At 41.7% G+C, this 14,230-nt stretch overlaps 1 protein-coding gene across 4 annotated transcripts; it reads left to right on the top strand.

Annotated features, from left to right (window-relative positions):
• Positions 1-3,725: 3,725 nt before the first annotated feature.
• On the top strand, positions 3,726-13,986 carry ipcef1 (interaction protein for cytohesin exchange factors 1). 4 transcript variants are annotated; one of them, XM_026151636.1, is made up of 12 exons: positions 5,679-5,724; positions 6,592-6,619; positions 7,403-7,456; positions 7,849-7,888; positions 8,343-8,512; positions 9,601-9,674; positions 9,802-9,873; positions 9,978-10,042; positions 11,041-11,165; positions 11,650-11,992; positions 12,273-12,463; positions 12,572-13,986. In XM_026151636.1, exons 3-12 carry the CDS (start codon positions 7,433-7,435, stop codon positions 12,770-12,772), a joined length of 1,305 nt encoding a protein of 434 aa, XP_026007421.1. In that variant the 5' UTR covers positions 5,679-5,724; positions 6,592-6,619; positions 7,403-7,432; the 3' UTR covers positions 12,773-13,986. The 4 variants fall into 4 exon arrangements, with proteins under 4 accessions (XP_026007419.1, XP_026007422.1, XP_026007421.1 ...); XM_026151634.1 differs by lacking the exon at positions 6,592-6,619 and having other exon boundaries at positions 3,726-5,724; XM_026151637.1 differs by lacking the exons at positions 5,679-5,724; positions 6,592-6,619 and adding an exon at positions 3,728-5,636.
• Positions 13,987-14,230: the final 244 nt, after the last annotated feature.

The following is a 14,230-nucleotide window of genomic DNA, read 5'->3' as shown; positions in this document are numbered from 1 at the left end:
TATCACAGGGATCCAGCTGGCACTCTAGCAGTGACTTCCTCAACCGGTGAGTTCCCTTCCCTCTTTCTCCTACACACACACACATATACACACACATACACACACACACACACACACACACACACACACACATATACACACACATACACACACACACACACACACACAGTCTGCTGGTCAAAGGTCTGTGACATCTTAAATAAATTAGTTGCAAAGTGAGAGTAAAATACTTCCGTTTTAGTGGAAATGATCATTTTGTGTGGCTCCCTTGTGGTGGACATGTTGTCCTGTACGATGATGCAGTGTATGTGCTGCTACAGCTGTAATAGGACTGGCTTTGCATTTCATACACCATATGTCATTCACACATTATCACAGAAGTGCTTTTATCTTCACCTTTCACATTGATGATACATCTGAGAGCAACTTGGAGCTGCGTGACCTGCTGAGGATACTTTTTTACCAACCTTCTGATTAGTAGATGACCTGCTCCCCTGAGCCACCTAACAATCATGTAGCAGTCACACCTGTCCAGCGTGTCCCCTTCTCTCCCCCAGTGTCAGCCGTGGCAGGCTTCAGCTACTCTTCAGCTCTGAATTGAAAAAGCGATTTAGAAATAAACGTCTGCAGAGACTCTTCCAATCACAGCCATCACAGTTTTACAGACCTTACTTCTTACATTGTTACTGTCACTTTCTTAAAGCAGTCTTGGATAAATGTTAGCCCGTGCTTTATGAAGTGCAGCCCACAATGTGGAATGGTTTGATGGGCACTTCTTACGTCCAACATTTTTCCCACCACAACAGCAAGACTCAGATCCAGAGGCTGTGTTGTGTGCAGGCAGTATACCAGCTGACTGCTCTCTAAATATTTATAACATGTCGTAGGGCAGTGAACAAATTTCCTACATTGTCACTACTAAACTACTCTCCAAATACCCCCAAACCCTCACTTTTGGGGTCTTTTGCCCATCTTAATATTTTCCTTTTTTTGTCCATCTCTGAAAATTCTTTTCTTTGCAAATCTTCCTGGAAGTTGTTTCTTCACTGTTTGCCTGTGAGCAGACAGTTTCCCAAATCTGAAACTTTGACACACTATTTCTGTCGCTCAGTTGTTCACTGGGCACTCTCACTTCTGTTTTGCGTGCACTTTTGTGTGTTGCACAAACTGTTGCACCCCATAGAATAGCCTTAGTTTCTCAAACCATGAATCATCTGGCTATTTTAAGACAAAAAGCAAGCACACAACAGCTAATGCTCCAGATTTTCAACTAGCTAAATGAATTATTTGGAGGAAAGATGGTTACTGAAAAAGGGACCTCTTCATACTATGTCTATATATGAATATACCCCGGAAATTATTGTCATTTACAAATAAAGGCCAAATTATTAGTCTTCCAATGAAATCTAAAGTTTTCGTCTAACAGAGTAAGGGGTTTTCAGCACAGCATTTCTACACATACTATTTGCAGGCGTGGTACATGGGATGCCATCAACCGCTTCCTTTTAGACTATTTGTGTCTATATAGGTTTATATGTTGCAGACCAACTTCTGATTTCTACACATACTAGTTTACTTTAGAAAACATAGGTAGCATCTTAGCATCCTGTAAAACTGACTTTTTTATTGAGCATCACAAACAAACCATCCACTGCTGAGCAATGATTATAATTATTTTCTAATTTACACACAGTATAAAAACTTCAGTAAGGATTTGATCTGTGTCATGAGAAAGCATCGTGGCAAAACCAGCGAAATCCGTTTAGTTTAGATGCTCACAAAGCAGGAGATGGATATACAAAGTTATCACAGATTTTGCAAGTGTGGACAACTGGAGTGTAAAGTATTATCAAGAGCCACAGAGTGCAGAACAAGCCTCACAGACTTAACCAAGTCGGGAACTGTAGTCACGAGAACCCTGCAGGGAGGGTGAGGTATCAGAGAAATGCCACTTCTGCACAGGAGGCAACGTAAAGCCAGACTGAAAGTGTCTAAGTACAACCTGGAGAACGATTATGCAAACTGGCTCCCCGGTAGAGAACTACCTCCAAAGTGAAGGTTACTGCTGTGGCTGATGGGTAGTTGGTAAAACAGAATGTTAATTACAGAGATTGATAAACGTCCTCTGCAGAGCATTAGTCATTTCTATCGATACAACGTGACTTTTTCCATTATTGAAGTTCCTTAATTAATTTAGAGCTTATAATGAAACTGAAAGAGTATTTGTGGCCTATTTTTTTTTAACATAGTTCTGTCTCAGCACCTCAGCATCCAACATGTCCCACACAGCAATGTGTCCATCCACCCCCAAGATCCCCCAGAGATCTTTAGAAATGTCACTGTTATGACGAATGCTAAATCCGCTTCCAACTATAAATAACTCCATCCCACTACCAAATATGATGACATATGAGGACTGCTGTTCCCTCTCCTCATGCGTTGCCCATAGATCTCTTCTTGTCTTGGACGCAGGGCCTGGGGAAGTGTGACTCCCCACATTAACACCCCAATAGATGACTAAACGCCTTGCACCCCACCCCCAGCCCGGTGCTTCTATTCTAAGAGCCGCACACAAGCGCACTGCATCCGGTCTATTGCACGCTTGATCAAAAACATTACTCACAATTAGGATATATAGACAGATGCTATTGTAAATCTCATAGATACGTAGTTGACTCATCGCTGGTGGCGGTTATGAACATGTGCCACTGATGCAGGGAAAGGAATTTGATTGACAGCGGATTTAATCGTGTGTCATATTAATTTTAGGCTGGTCAATCTGTAAAAACAAGAGGGGGGGGGGTTTCTCACGGTGAGGCGAGGAATGTAACGGTGCATCAGATTTCTCTTTGTCATCTATTAAAACCATTTTTTCAAACAATCTTTATCATCATCTTTTTTAATAATCTGAGAGGGAGGAAAACAAAAATGCAATTAAAGGGGAAGGACAGCAAGCCTTAATCCATTTCACAGCCTACAAAACACACTGGCTTAGGCCCAGCAGAGGGCAATTCAGTATTGAGAACAGTCAGAACATTGGGAGCGACCTTCTTCTCCAGCATGCTCCTGTGACTGGTCTCCAAATGTATTATCAGAAGCACTCACAAATAAATCCCAACCCGTAAGTGTCTGCTTTTGCTTTGCCAAATCAGAGTCAGATTGGAACACAGATAAAGATAATGAGCAGTTAGCTGGGAAGCAATAAGTATGTGTTGGAAATGTTCAAAATACACTGCGGTAATGTGAGATGAATCTCTTTGGTGTATGATATAAGTCTGCTGGAAAGCACTGCTCGACATCAGTGCATGTGGTGTGTTTTCAGTTATTAATGTGTTGGCTTTCGTGTCTCTCGCTTGTTCTTACAGGTATAATCATCCACATTTACGATCGTGGTCCTTTTCTCAAGCAGTAAGTAAATAACAATCAGCTCCTCTCACTGAAAAAATGAAGTGCATGCACCTGAATGATGTGTGTTTGTGAGGAATGGCCTGGAGCTTCAATGATTGACCTGTTACACTGCACACAAAGCTTAGTCTGCACTGCAAAGCTCTTTGTTTTTTATTAATATGGATGAATCTTTCTAAGTGTCTCGATTTTTCCTGCATCTTAAATTTGACATTTGGGATATGAAATAAAATTCAAAAAGTGTATTTTACGTAAAACTTGGTGAAGACATTTATGTTGGGGATAAATCGTGTCCTTGACAGGTTAATTTTTTTTATTAAACTACAAAATCCTAAATTAAAATTTGTGCTAAATCTCTAAACTAACGTGGTACAGATCATCTTTATGTGTTAGCAGTATCACTTTGCAGAAGACTGCATCTCTTCGTTCTCTGTTGAATATGCTGTTAGTAGAAAATTGATCGTGCACCTTCTAGCTTTAGCATTTGTGGAAATGAGATGACTGCAGGGGTTAACTGAGGACGCACACAGTGAAACCACACACCCCAGTACCACGGGTTACTGTCAATCCTCCACAGGGGTAAGATGGCTGGACACAGGGAGTCCACGCCGATGCAGGCGTGGTATATGGGAGGCCATCAACCGCTTCCTTTTAGACTATTTGTGTCTATATAGGTTTATATGTTGCAGACCAACTTCTGATTTAAGTTCTTTCAGTCTTGAATTCAGAGCTTTGTGCACCAAAATCAAAATTCAGGACATGATCAGCGGCAACTGCACAGTCAACAACAGCCGGCGAGGGGCATGCAGCGCCATCAAACTGAGCGAGCGAGAATCTGATATCATCTCCAACCACTGCACCCTTCCCCCTTTACACTGTGTGAGAGTCCCCTGGTAAATAATAGCCACTCTGTTTGACCCCCCGCCCCCCCCTTTCTGTCTCACACACAGTTTCTGGGTGGGGGTAAGTAAGTGCCATGACAATTCTCAGCACGGATCATGATGGGAGATTGAGTTGGTGTGACCAATCAGCACTCCCTTGAATCCTTTGACATGAGTCGCAGGCCAGATTATCTCACTTCCACCAATACATAGCTCCAGTAGAATGCACAGAAATGAGACGGGCGTGAATTATCATGAGCTATTAAGTTTAGTTCAGCACGTTTAATTTAAATATTAAAGGCTTCTGCGAGGTTAAGGGCAAATCGAGGAAGTCACTTGATACAGATGAGAAAGATAGGGTGACAGCGAAGCAAAGAGGAAGCCACAAGCCTGCGCGAATGTGAGCGAGATAAAGAAGGCCTCCTCGTCACTTCACACCACTTTCTACTGTACAATGGCAAGTGGAAAGAAATACGAGGCCCCTGTCTATTTAGGCTTAGTAAAAATGGAGACTATAATAACGCAGGACTCAGGAATGTGTCTGCTGGTTTACCGCCAAACGTGGCCCAGAACATCCAAGCCTCTGCACAGATACAGCTCAGGCAGTGATGCTGTGGCTAAAAACTCGCTCCCCACTGAGGCAGCGAAGGGTGTTGATAGCCATGGAACAGCTTCCCTAAGCAACGAGTGGATGGGTGTAAACTGAACCGCTTATATTTCTCATTCTTCTTGCAGGCGGTTGTTGGTGATTTTTATCAACTTCTCTTAAAGTAATAAAAAAATATTTTAAAAAGTGCTTTGTAAGCATCAGTGCGGACTTCCTCTGCATTCACCACATGTGAAATGCTGCTTTTCATACTCAGCGTGAGTTACTGTGAATGTCACAGCTGTTTGAAACAATGATACAATGATGTGTTTTGAATTACACAGGCAAGTCTGTGGAACAGTCCCGTCTACATTTTACGCGTCAAGTACAACAACAGCTGTAAAGACAAATGTGTGTGTTGGGTAAAAATGATGCTTTTATGACGCTCTCACTGAGGTTCCAAGGCTGTTACACAGTTGGGATTTAGCGACACCCTGCGGTCAGGTGGGGTAACTGCGAAAACGAATGGATTTTACTGAATTTAATGAATGAATGAAAGATGCGTGGGGAAAGTGGGGGGGAACATGAAATGCGAAAAATTAGCCCTGTAGTTATATCTGAATTATTGGGGGGAGTCAAAAATATTTGTCACTTTGTCAGTTTCAGTTTGGGTGGTGCCTTCTTTGGAGGGTAACGCCCAGACAGGACCTGAACTCACCTGAAACCAGCCGGCGTCTCTTTGAACGTGCTCTTTGGCTTTCTGCGTATGTTCCTGACATGTTTGGCAAAGTTTGGTCAACCTTTGAGCAAAGGTTTCGAGACAGACTACTTTCTCTGAGGTTATGGTGGAAGGTACAGTGTTTGTTTTACTGGCAGCTCGGACTAATTCATTTGTCCGCAGGCTTCTTTGACTTTGTTTCGCCATTAAGCTACTGGACAACAAGCAGTCAGGCTACTGCTGAACTACACTCAGTAGTTACAGTCAGAAAATCGTTATTTAACATTTAACCAAATTTGTCTTAAACTTCGCAAAATAGTCCTAATAGTATGAAAAGTATTTGGTTGTAAACACGTCACATTCCCCTCTATTCTTTGTGAATGTCATTTCATTGTAAGACGCAGATTTTTTTTCGCTCTTTTGAAATTGTAGGTATTTGTTTCAGGTAGTGGTCGAGAAATTGCGTCATTCTTTTTCTCCCGAAAGCTTACTTTCAGAAGAAAAATCTTATTTTTCAGGTGAAGTGTCAACTTCCTCCTTTAATGGTGATATAAAAGAGCATCTTACATACAGAGAGAATATTTCATTTTTCATCTCTTGCTGCATCTAACCTCAAAGAATAGTTGCGTAAATCTGCAGATAGGTTTGTTCAGTCTGGATCTTGCCACTAAAATTACACATGGTTCTTAACATGTGCAAAAGAGAAAACTCCAAGAGGAAGCTAGTTACTAAACACAGGCAGGCAGTCACTCTCAGTCAGGTTTGGGCAGTGGTTTGTGTGGTGATAGGCATCTACCTCCTACACTCAGCCTCTCAGCTCTGACACCCGGAAAGCAAAGTGATGATACATTTGTGTTGTGCAAGGCACAAATGTACAGAAGTATTGATGAGAGCTTCTAGTGATGGTTTATTATCACTGTCAGAGGCACAGAGGATACTTAGCTGTTTGGACGAACCTTTTAAAGAACCAGGTATGAGTCTTTCTCTCTTCATTGTTCTAGCTGGGGACTTTGGCGAGCTGTGGTACCGGTAAGTGGCTAAACTTGGACAGCTGCAGCAGGGCTCAGGACCCTGTGAACAACTCGCCGCCTGGTTTTGCCACCGAGTCTAAAAATGCCTGTGGGTTACACGTTTCAGAGTACTCTGAAATGTGTAACCCACAGTGTAGATTCTCATTTTCTCTAACTTCACACCCAGTGGGGCAGCACGGTGCTTAGTTTTGTCTCTGATGTTCTTTCTCTCTAACAGTTTTGGCATTTCAAAAAAAAGGAACTTAACCTAGAGGAAGTTGGTCAATAAAGGCAACTTAGATTTCACAACGTTACTGTCCATTTATGAGCTTGAACTGCAAAGTGAGAAAAATCTTTCTGATTCTTTGTTTGGGAAAAAATAGATTTTTGCACGATGTCGTTTTGCAGAAGAGTCCTTTTCATTTTGCTGTGAGACAACTTTCTGTGTGTGTCACATATTAAACAAATCTGCTGACACTGATCATTGTGACACTTGTGCTGTGACTCAGTGCTGATCATGAGCATTAACTTTTTACGTTTTTAACCTTTCTCTGAGCTTCTGCTTCCACAGAACTTCTGCTGTTTCTGAGCATGTTCGATTCAGTTTTTTTCCATCCTCTGAAAAACAAAACAACAATAAGAAAGAGAGAAAAAAAAGCTGATTGGGAAACATTGTCTTTGCTGTACCCGTGACGCCACATCCTTTTGTCACACTGAAGAAATTTTTTTTCTCCTTTTCTGCTCATTTCTGTTTTGTTTTTTTCCAACCTACACATTTTGAATAAGGTGTTTCTTTCAACAGGCTGCTTTCCCCATATCCGTGACTCCTTCAATGGCTGCCGATGACTACAACCCTGTAAGTAGCTCTTTTTTGTCTTTTTCTAACATTTACTCGCTCTCTCTTTAAAGGATTAGAAACTTCTGCTTCCCTATTTATCAGTAACTAATTTGAATGTAAGCAGTATACACCCAGAGTTTAGACACCACCAGGTGGATGTTTTGTTTGACTCACTGGGGAGCAAAGAGAGTTACAAATAAAAGGAGACCAATAAGAAACAAGTCACAGATGCTAATGGAGGTGTTAAACAGCATGTAGAAAGATAGAGAAAATGCACATGACACTCAGTGTGAAAACAGGATGTTTCAGACAGCCTCTTCTTCTCAGTTGTGTGGTCTGAAACTGCTGCTCACCCCCTTGCCTTTTTCTTTTTGACCTCCCCCAACCCCTCCTCTGCACTCCTCTCAAAGGTCTCCCTCCGACACAAATCCAAGAAGAAGAGCCGAGGAGGTGAGTCCTGCCTTATCACCATGTCACTTATCTCAGCCTACAGCTGCAATTAGAAAGCGTAGTGGGTGGATGCGAAGCAGCGGTGCACTTGGCGTGTGCAGAGGGATTTTAGACGAGTTCAGTTACTTTCACTTCACTTCTTTTATTTCTTGGCTCTGTGTAGCCGTGCCTTTGGGTTCTTCTGAGACTCTAACTAATTTGTATATATACTGTTTTTGCTGACTGACTCATATCGGTAACGGGTAGGATGAAGGTAGAATAGCACTTTTGATTTGACTCTTCCAGGATGCTTCACGCGCTTCTTAGTTTTAGAGGTCCATTTGGTTATCGACCAAACTCCGGGAGCTCTTTAGACTGAAATGGAAACGTTTTGGTTGTTTGTGTTTGGATGTTTAAATCTGTAACGTTCTGCTTCCTCTGATGCTGTGACTAAATGCGCTGTTGTCTGGTTAAGGCAATGGTACGATGAGCAGAAGACGGATCTCGGTCAAAGAGCTCGGCCAGCCAGACCACCAGGGCTGGCTGTACAGGAAGAAAGAAAGCAAAGGCTTTCTGGGTATGAAATGGAAGAAGTACTGGTTTGTGCTGAAGAAGACTGCTCTCTACTGGTATACCAACCAGCTGGTGAGTAAAACACCCTCTGACTAGAAGACTAATGTGGGTTTTAGACTAGCTGGTTGCTATTTAGAGATTGCACACAGCGAGTGTACAATTGCACAATCCCTGATAACAAAAATATTTAACACAGATAAGTCTGCTTCTCTATATCAGTTGCATGCTTTTCAACTTCTTCAATTTATCTTGCAAGATTATAAGATATAATGTAATGATGAGAATTATATCAAAAGAGAGAGGAAAAAATAAGGAAGCTATTAAAGTTGCACCTCTTTCTTTTGGTTTTCCACCACTCTTTGGAATATTTTGTGTGTCATCCTATCTGTGTTGCCCTTTTTAAAGAGTATCTTGCATATCTTCTTTATTTTTGCTAATTTCAGGAAAAGTTACAAAGTACAACAGTGTTACACCCAAGTCATCAAAAAAACGCCTTAAAAGAATCTTAAAACTGTCTGATGATCTTTTTTTTAATCATCATAAAATAGTTAAAAATAATCGGGGTAGTTCTTGAGAACTTGTATCAGCTGCAGATTAAGTGCTGTAATCACTCTTTACAGCAGCAGGATGGTGGCACATACACAATGTGTACTTTAGTTTTTGACTGAACATGTAATCCGGTGATTGATGTGGCTTCATGTGTTTTTATTTGCTTTTATGCTTTTTTGTCTCACGCTAACAATAGCAAAAGATGAAACATGACTAAATTTTATTACAGCTTAAGTAACAGACCACAGAATTAACACTGGGTGAGTCACAGATGTGCGCTAGGCAGTCAGGGCTGCAGGTTAGTCATACTGGTTTCCTCCACAGCTGTCTCCTTGCCAGTCTGTCACTGCAGGAATCAGCGAGCGCTGGTGACACTGCGCTTCCTGAATGTGACCGTGTCACTAATAGCCCGCTGCTACATATATGTCTAATCTACATCTGTTTGACTTACTGGCACGATAACTTCAGTCAGACCTGCTGTACGTCACCACCACTCAGTACGAGGAAATTAAAGAAGTTGCCTGTTGCAATTCAGATGCGCACGTCCGTGTGGGGAAGTGGTTTGAAAGTTGTGTTCTAATACTCACTGTTGTTCAATCTGTGCGTTGCAGGCAGAAAAAGCTGAAGGCTACATCGACCTCACAAACTTCATGATCGACAGAGCCATCGAGTGCAAGAAGAAATAGTGAGTCCTCACAAACAGTGCTGGGTGTGATCTATGAAATCACAGTTATAACAGTAAAACTGTCTTTTTTTTTTTTTTTTAACCCTCGAAACACTAAACTGCTGTTCGTCTGTCTTTCCCTATTCAGTGCATTCAAAGCTTGTCACCCGCAAGTTATGATGTTTTATTTTGCTGCCGAGAGCTACGAGGACATGAACTTGTGAGTCAAGTTAACTAAAACAGTGTTTGGAAATGTATACATTTTATGTGCATTATAATATTTTATCAGAATTGCAATTAAGTTGGATCATTTCTTTGTTTCAGGTGGGTGAATAAGCTTGGGCTGGCCTCCATTCAGTATGAGCAAACAGAAGTAAACGCTTCGGCCGGTGAGCACCTGTTTCAGTTCCCCGCCTCTGTCACTGAAGCTTTCCAACATCTCACTTTGTTTGGGTTTTAGTTTAAGAAATTTACTATTTAAGTTTTTAATCAGCAACGGAATCGTTTGTTTTTAATTGTCATATAGCTCTTCAGTACTTTCCAAGCAAACATGCCCACTTCAGCCCCGTGTGGGGTTACTATGGGCAGACCAATATGAAATGTATGGCACACCTGGGCCCCACAGATTTTTACAGCAGATGCTCATCCTGGCACAACCCTCAGGGGATCTATATCTCTCACTCTCAAACCACTTGATCCTTAGATCAGATAAACTGTACTACACTGTGGATCCACTTGCTCTCAGAGGAGAAAAATGAAACACTAAAGTCTTATTAAACCAAATATGGCCTGTTATAGCTTTCACTCATTGACTTCTTTTGCAGTGTAACCCCAGTTTAACTTCCGTTGTACTGAGGTTTTGAACCAGCCGCTTTCTCTCAGCCTCATATTTCTGACAGTGTAATAAAACATGTTCTATGGTTGTCTCTTCTCCACAATATATTTTCTTTTTTGATGCTTCCTTATCATAAATAATGTGTCAGCAAACATGCCCGTGTGGGCCCACAGTGTCTAAATGTGGAGCTGTGTGGGCAAGGCAAGCCCAAACTAATCCCACCTAGATCCTGCTGCAGTTTTGCCGTTCGGGGTCCCTGTAAGACAACTGTTGGTTGCCCACAAAGTTCCCTCTTGGGGGCCCAAAAAGAGCAAAACTGCTGTAAGCCCCACGTGGGCTTACCCACAGAAAACCCATGTAAGGTCCCCAAAGGGCACAACTGCAGCAGGATCTAGGTGGACACGCCCACTTGGGGTAAGTGTGGGTTTACAGCCCCACAGTTCACCAACAACTACCCACTGTGGGGCCCCACAGGCATTTTTCCTGGGTTACATTTGTTGGTTACATGTTTGAAGTTTTTGTTTCTTGTGTGTCTCCATGTTTCATGTTCAGAGTGTTATAGTGAAGCTAGTGATCACGAAGAAGCTGAAACCACAGAGATACCTCCTCCACCGTACTCTGAACAGACCCTGCGGGACTCCTCGAATGCCTCCGGTCCGCCTGGTAGCACACATCAGGTCAGTAACGGTTCTGGCTCGACGCACATCCATCCATAAGAGCCAACATTTATCTTTTCATTTAATATAAGCTCATTTTGAATTTGATGCACATCTGTGAAGGCATCTGCAAACCTGTACAGGTTCTGGAGAAACATGCTACCATCAAGCATGTTGCTGGATGCTTGCTTATTTCAGCAAGAAGATGCCATGCTACTTTGAGAACATTAGAATGACTCTGTACTAAGTGAGGTCACGGTAATAAACAGCCTGAATGCAGTCAATGCAGCCAAATTCAAAATGAGCATATAACTGCAGTTTAATTGTTAATGTTCAGCAAAGATTTACATTCTGTTTAGATTAAACACACGGTCACAACTTTTGCAAAGGCAGCTGTGTCTTTAAGGGACACTACATGTTTTATTACAAGTAAATAAAACCAAGTGGAACCAAATGGGATTAATTAATAGAAAAAACTCTTAACTTAAATGTATTTGTATTTCAGGGTACCCTTCCTCCCCCTTACTCCTCTGCAGTCCCCAGCGAAGCTAACGGTTCGCTCTCCTCACCTGTCAGTACGATCACATCTCAGAGCTCCGCCTCTTCGCTCACCAAGCAAAGACAGTCCTGGTTGGACCTCGTCTCGCAGGCATCTCCTTCTGCTGGGGAAACAGCAGTGGTGTGCTCAGCCCAGGTCCACTCGCATCAGCCTCCACAAAAGGAGACGGCAGAGGAAACAAGGCTGGAGAACTTGGCCACCCAGGACTCCTCGGGCACTGAATCTAATGAGGAAACGCCTTCAGCTGAGGGGGAAGATCAGAGGGAAGTTCTAAGGACGCAAAATAAAGGTGAATATTTAATACATGCAGTTTTTTCTCGTGGCCCACTTCCAGCTCTAAGAAGCAGAGCACGTTTCCTGTTTCTCAGAACTTTGATTAGCATCAGTGATCAACAGAATATACGACTGTTAACATTCTTATTCCTTTTCTGAGCTTTCTATCTGTGACTAATCTAATTGACTCACCTGCATGCCATTTGAATTAATTTAGCAGGCATTTACTCAATGCAACCACTGCATGTAGGATGATGATGATGATGATGATGATGAAGTGTGTTGTCTTGTTGCAGGCAATCATGAGAACGGCTCCGATGAGATGGAGAAGCTGTATATTCACCTGAAGGAGGCCAGTCTGTCGCCGATAGGAGAACGTAAACCATCCACGAAAAAGGAATTTAGGACCTCCTTCGTAAGACGCTGCAAAAACCAGGCTGTCAATGACAAGCTGCACCTTATCAGGACACTCAACAGCACATTAAAGGTACATTTCTCACCTCCCTTTTTAGTTTTTAGTTTTTTAGTTTGCGAATAGCAAAAAAATACAGTTAAATAATTTATGCATATTCAGTTTTTCACTTTTTTTGCCCAGGCGAAAGAGGCGGACTTGCAGGCAATAGAACAGATCCTGTCTGACCCGGAGCTTACCTCAGACAAGTTCAGAGAGTGGAAGGAGGCCAACGGACCTCTGGTGCAGGAGATCTGTGTCACACACATCCAGCAGGTGGCGTCAGAGGCCGCAAAGGCTGAAGCGTCGGTCATAGCCGCTCCTGTGGTAGAGACCAGTTTATAAAGACTCTTCATGACTTTTTATGGTGTTCGGACTCTGAGGACCTCACAGTCACATACATCAAATACACACACACGCACACACACACACACACACACTGCTGTTGGTTATTCACTTGAGAACTCTGTTTATATTCAAGTTCTTTTCAACTAGTAGTTGGATGAATGAACTGTTGTTTTTAGTTCCATGTGGAGACGGTGTATGATAAGCAGCACACATTAAAATGTGAAATGTGTCGTAGTATTATTTTTATTGTTTAATTTGTAGGTTTAGCAATTTTTACAGCTGTTTGTTTTTATAATTTTATGAACCTATGTATAAACTGTATATTTGGAACGGTGGAGTGCATGGAAATAATGTCTCTGTTGTTCTCTGCATGGAAACACTTTGAATTTATCTGTAGTGAATTTTGTTGTTTTTAAACTATTCACAGTCAGTTATTGGTGCCATGCACCTTCAGTGCCTGTTACACATGTGTTACAGAAGCTTTTTCAATAATGTGTGTATGTCGTCGCCCTATATTCATGCTTATTAGGAAGACTTTGCTGACTGAACACTAGGGCCTGCACTAACAGAATAAATGTTGGTCTCAAATCAGAATTTCTTCTTTTTTAATACTCAAAAGTGTCAAATTCATGTGACTGTAATGTAATTTACTGCTGAAATGTAGCGATCACCTCGTTTTTTGTGGAAGATTTTTTTTTTAATCTTCTAAACCAAAACAAACTTTTTAAATTATTTCAGCTACACTGATTTTTTTTTTTTTTTTGGTCATTTCTGCCCATGAACATTGACAGTATGAGGCAAAATCTTGTCTAAAATGTGACAGACTTTATAACTGATAACATCTGTGCATACAGTATATTGAAGTAAAGTGGGGATTTAGCAGTATTAAGGATAACTCTCAGGAAAACGCTCCTGGAATCATACAAACAAGTCTGAAAGACCTGGTACAAGTTAGATAAGTGGATGGTTATAAATAAATTCAGACATTATGTGACTGCACAGTAGGTTTGGACACCTCAGGCCGAACAGGATTTTAATATATGACAGGACCTACCAGAATACAGAGGCATTTTCCCCCTTATGTATCATCTGTTGTATAAGTTAAAAAAAATGTAAATAATTGTGAAGGGATGTGTGATGTTTGTTCTTAATTCTGGAATGAATGTGTTTGTTTTGTATACAGGGAAATAAAGTCAGAAAAGTGAACTTTACTCTTTGTATGGGGTTGGTGCTCTTTTTAAGGGTCGTGTCACAGCTAATCATCTACCTCCATCTCACCCTATCTGCAGCATTCTGTCATACTAAACATGTCCTGCTTCATCCATATATTTTCTCTGTGGTCTTCCTCTTCTCCTCCTGCCTGGCAGCTCCATCCTCGGCATCCTTTGTCCAACTTGACCACTTTCTCTCCTCTTCAAAGCATCATCGGTTGAAACCATTTCAGCCATGCATCCC

This window comes from Astatotilapia calliptera, chromosome 19, assembly GCF_900246225.1.
Source record: "Astatotilapia calliptera chromosome 19, fAstCal1.2, whole genome shotgun sequence".
NCBI classification, from domain to species: domain Eukaryota; kingdom Metazoa; phylum Chordata; class Actinopteri; order Cichliformes; family Cichlidae; genus Astatotilapia; species Astatotilapia calliptera.
Note: the sequence above shows the minus strand (reverse complement) of the source record. Positions and strands in the feature narration are given on the sequence as shown.

Coding starts and splice junctions, on each gene's coding strand:
- ipcef1 (XM_026151634.1), top strand. CDS start 5,650: ATGTTTGGCAAAGTTTGGTCAACCTTTGAGCAAAGGTTTCGAGACAGA. Junction 7,889..8,342: donor CAAGAAGAAGAGCCGAGGAG/GTGAGTCCTGCC, acceptor TGTCTGGTTAAG/GCAATGGTACGATGAGCAGA. Junction 12,464..12,571: donor CACTCAACAGCACATTAAAG/GTACATTTCTCA, acceptor TTTTTTGCCCAG/GCGAAAGAGGCGGACTTGCA.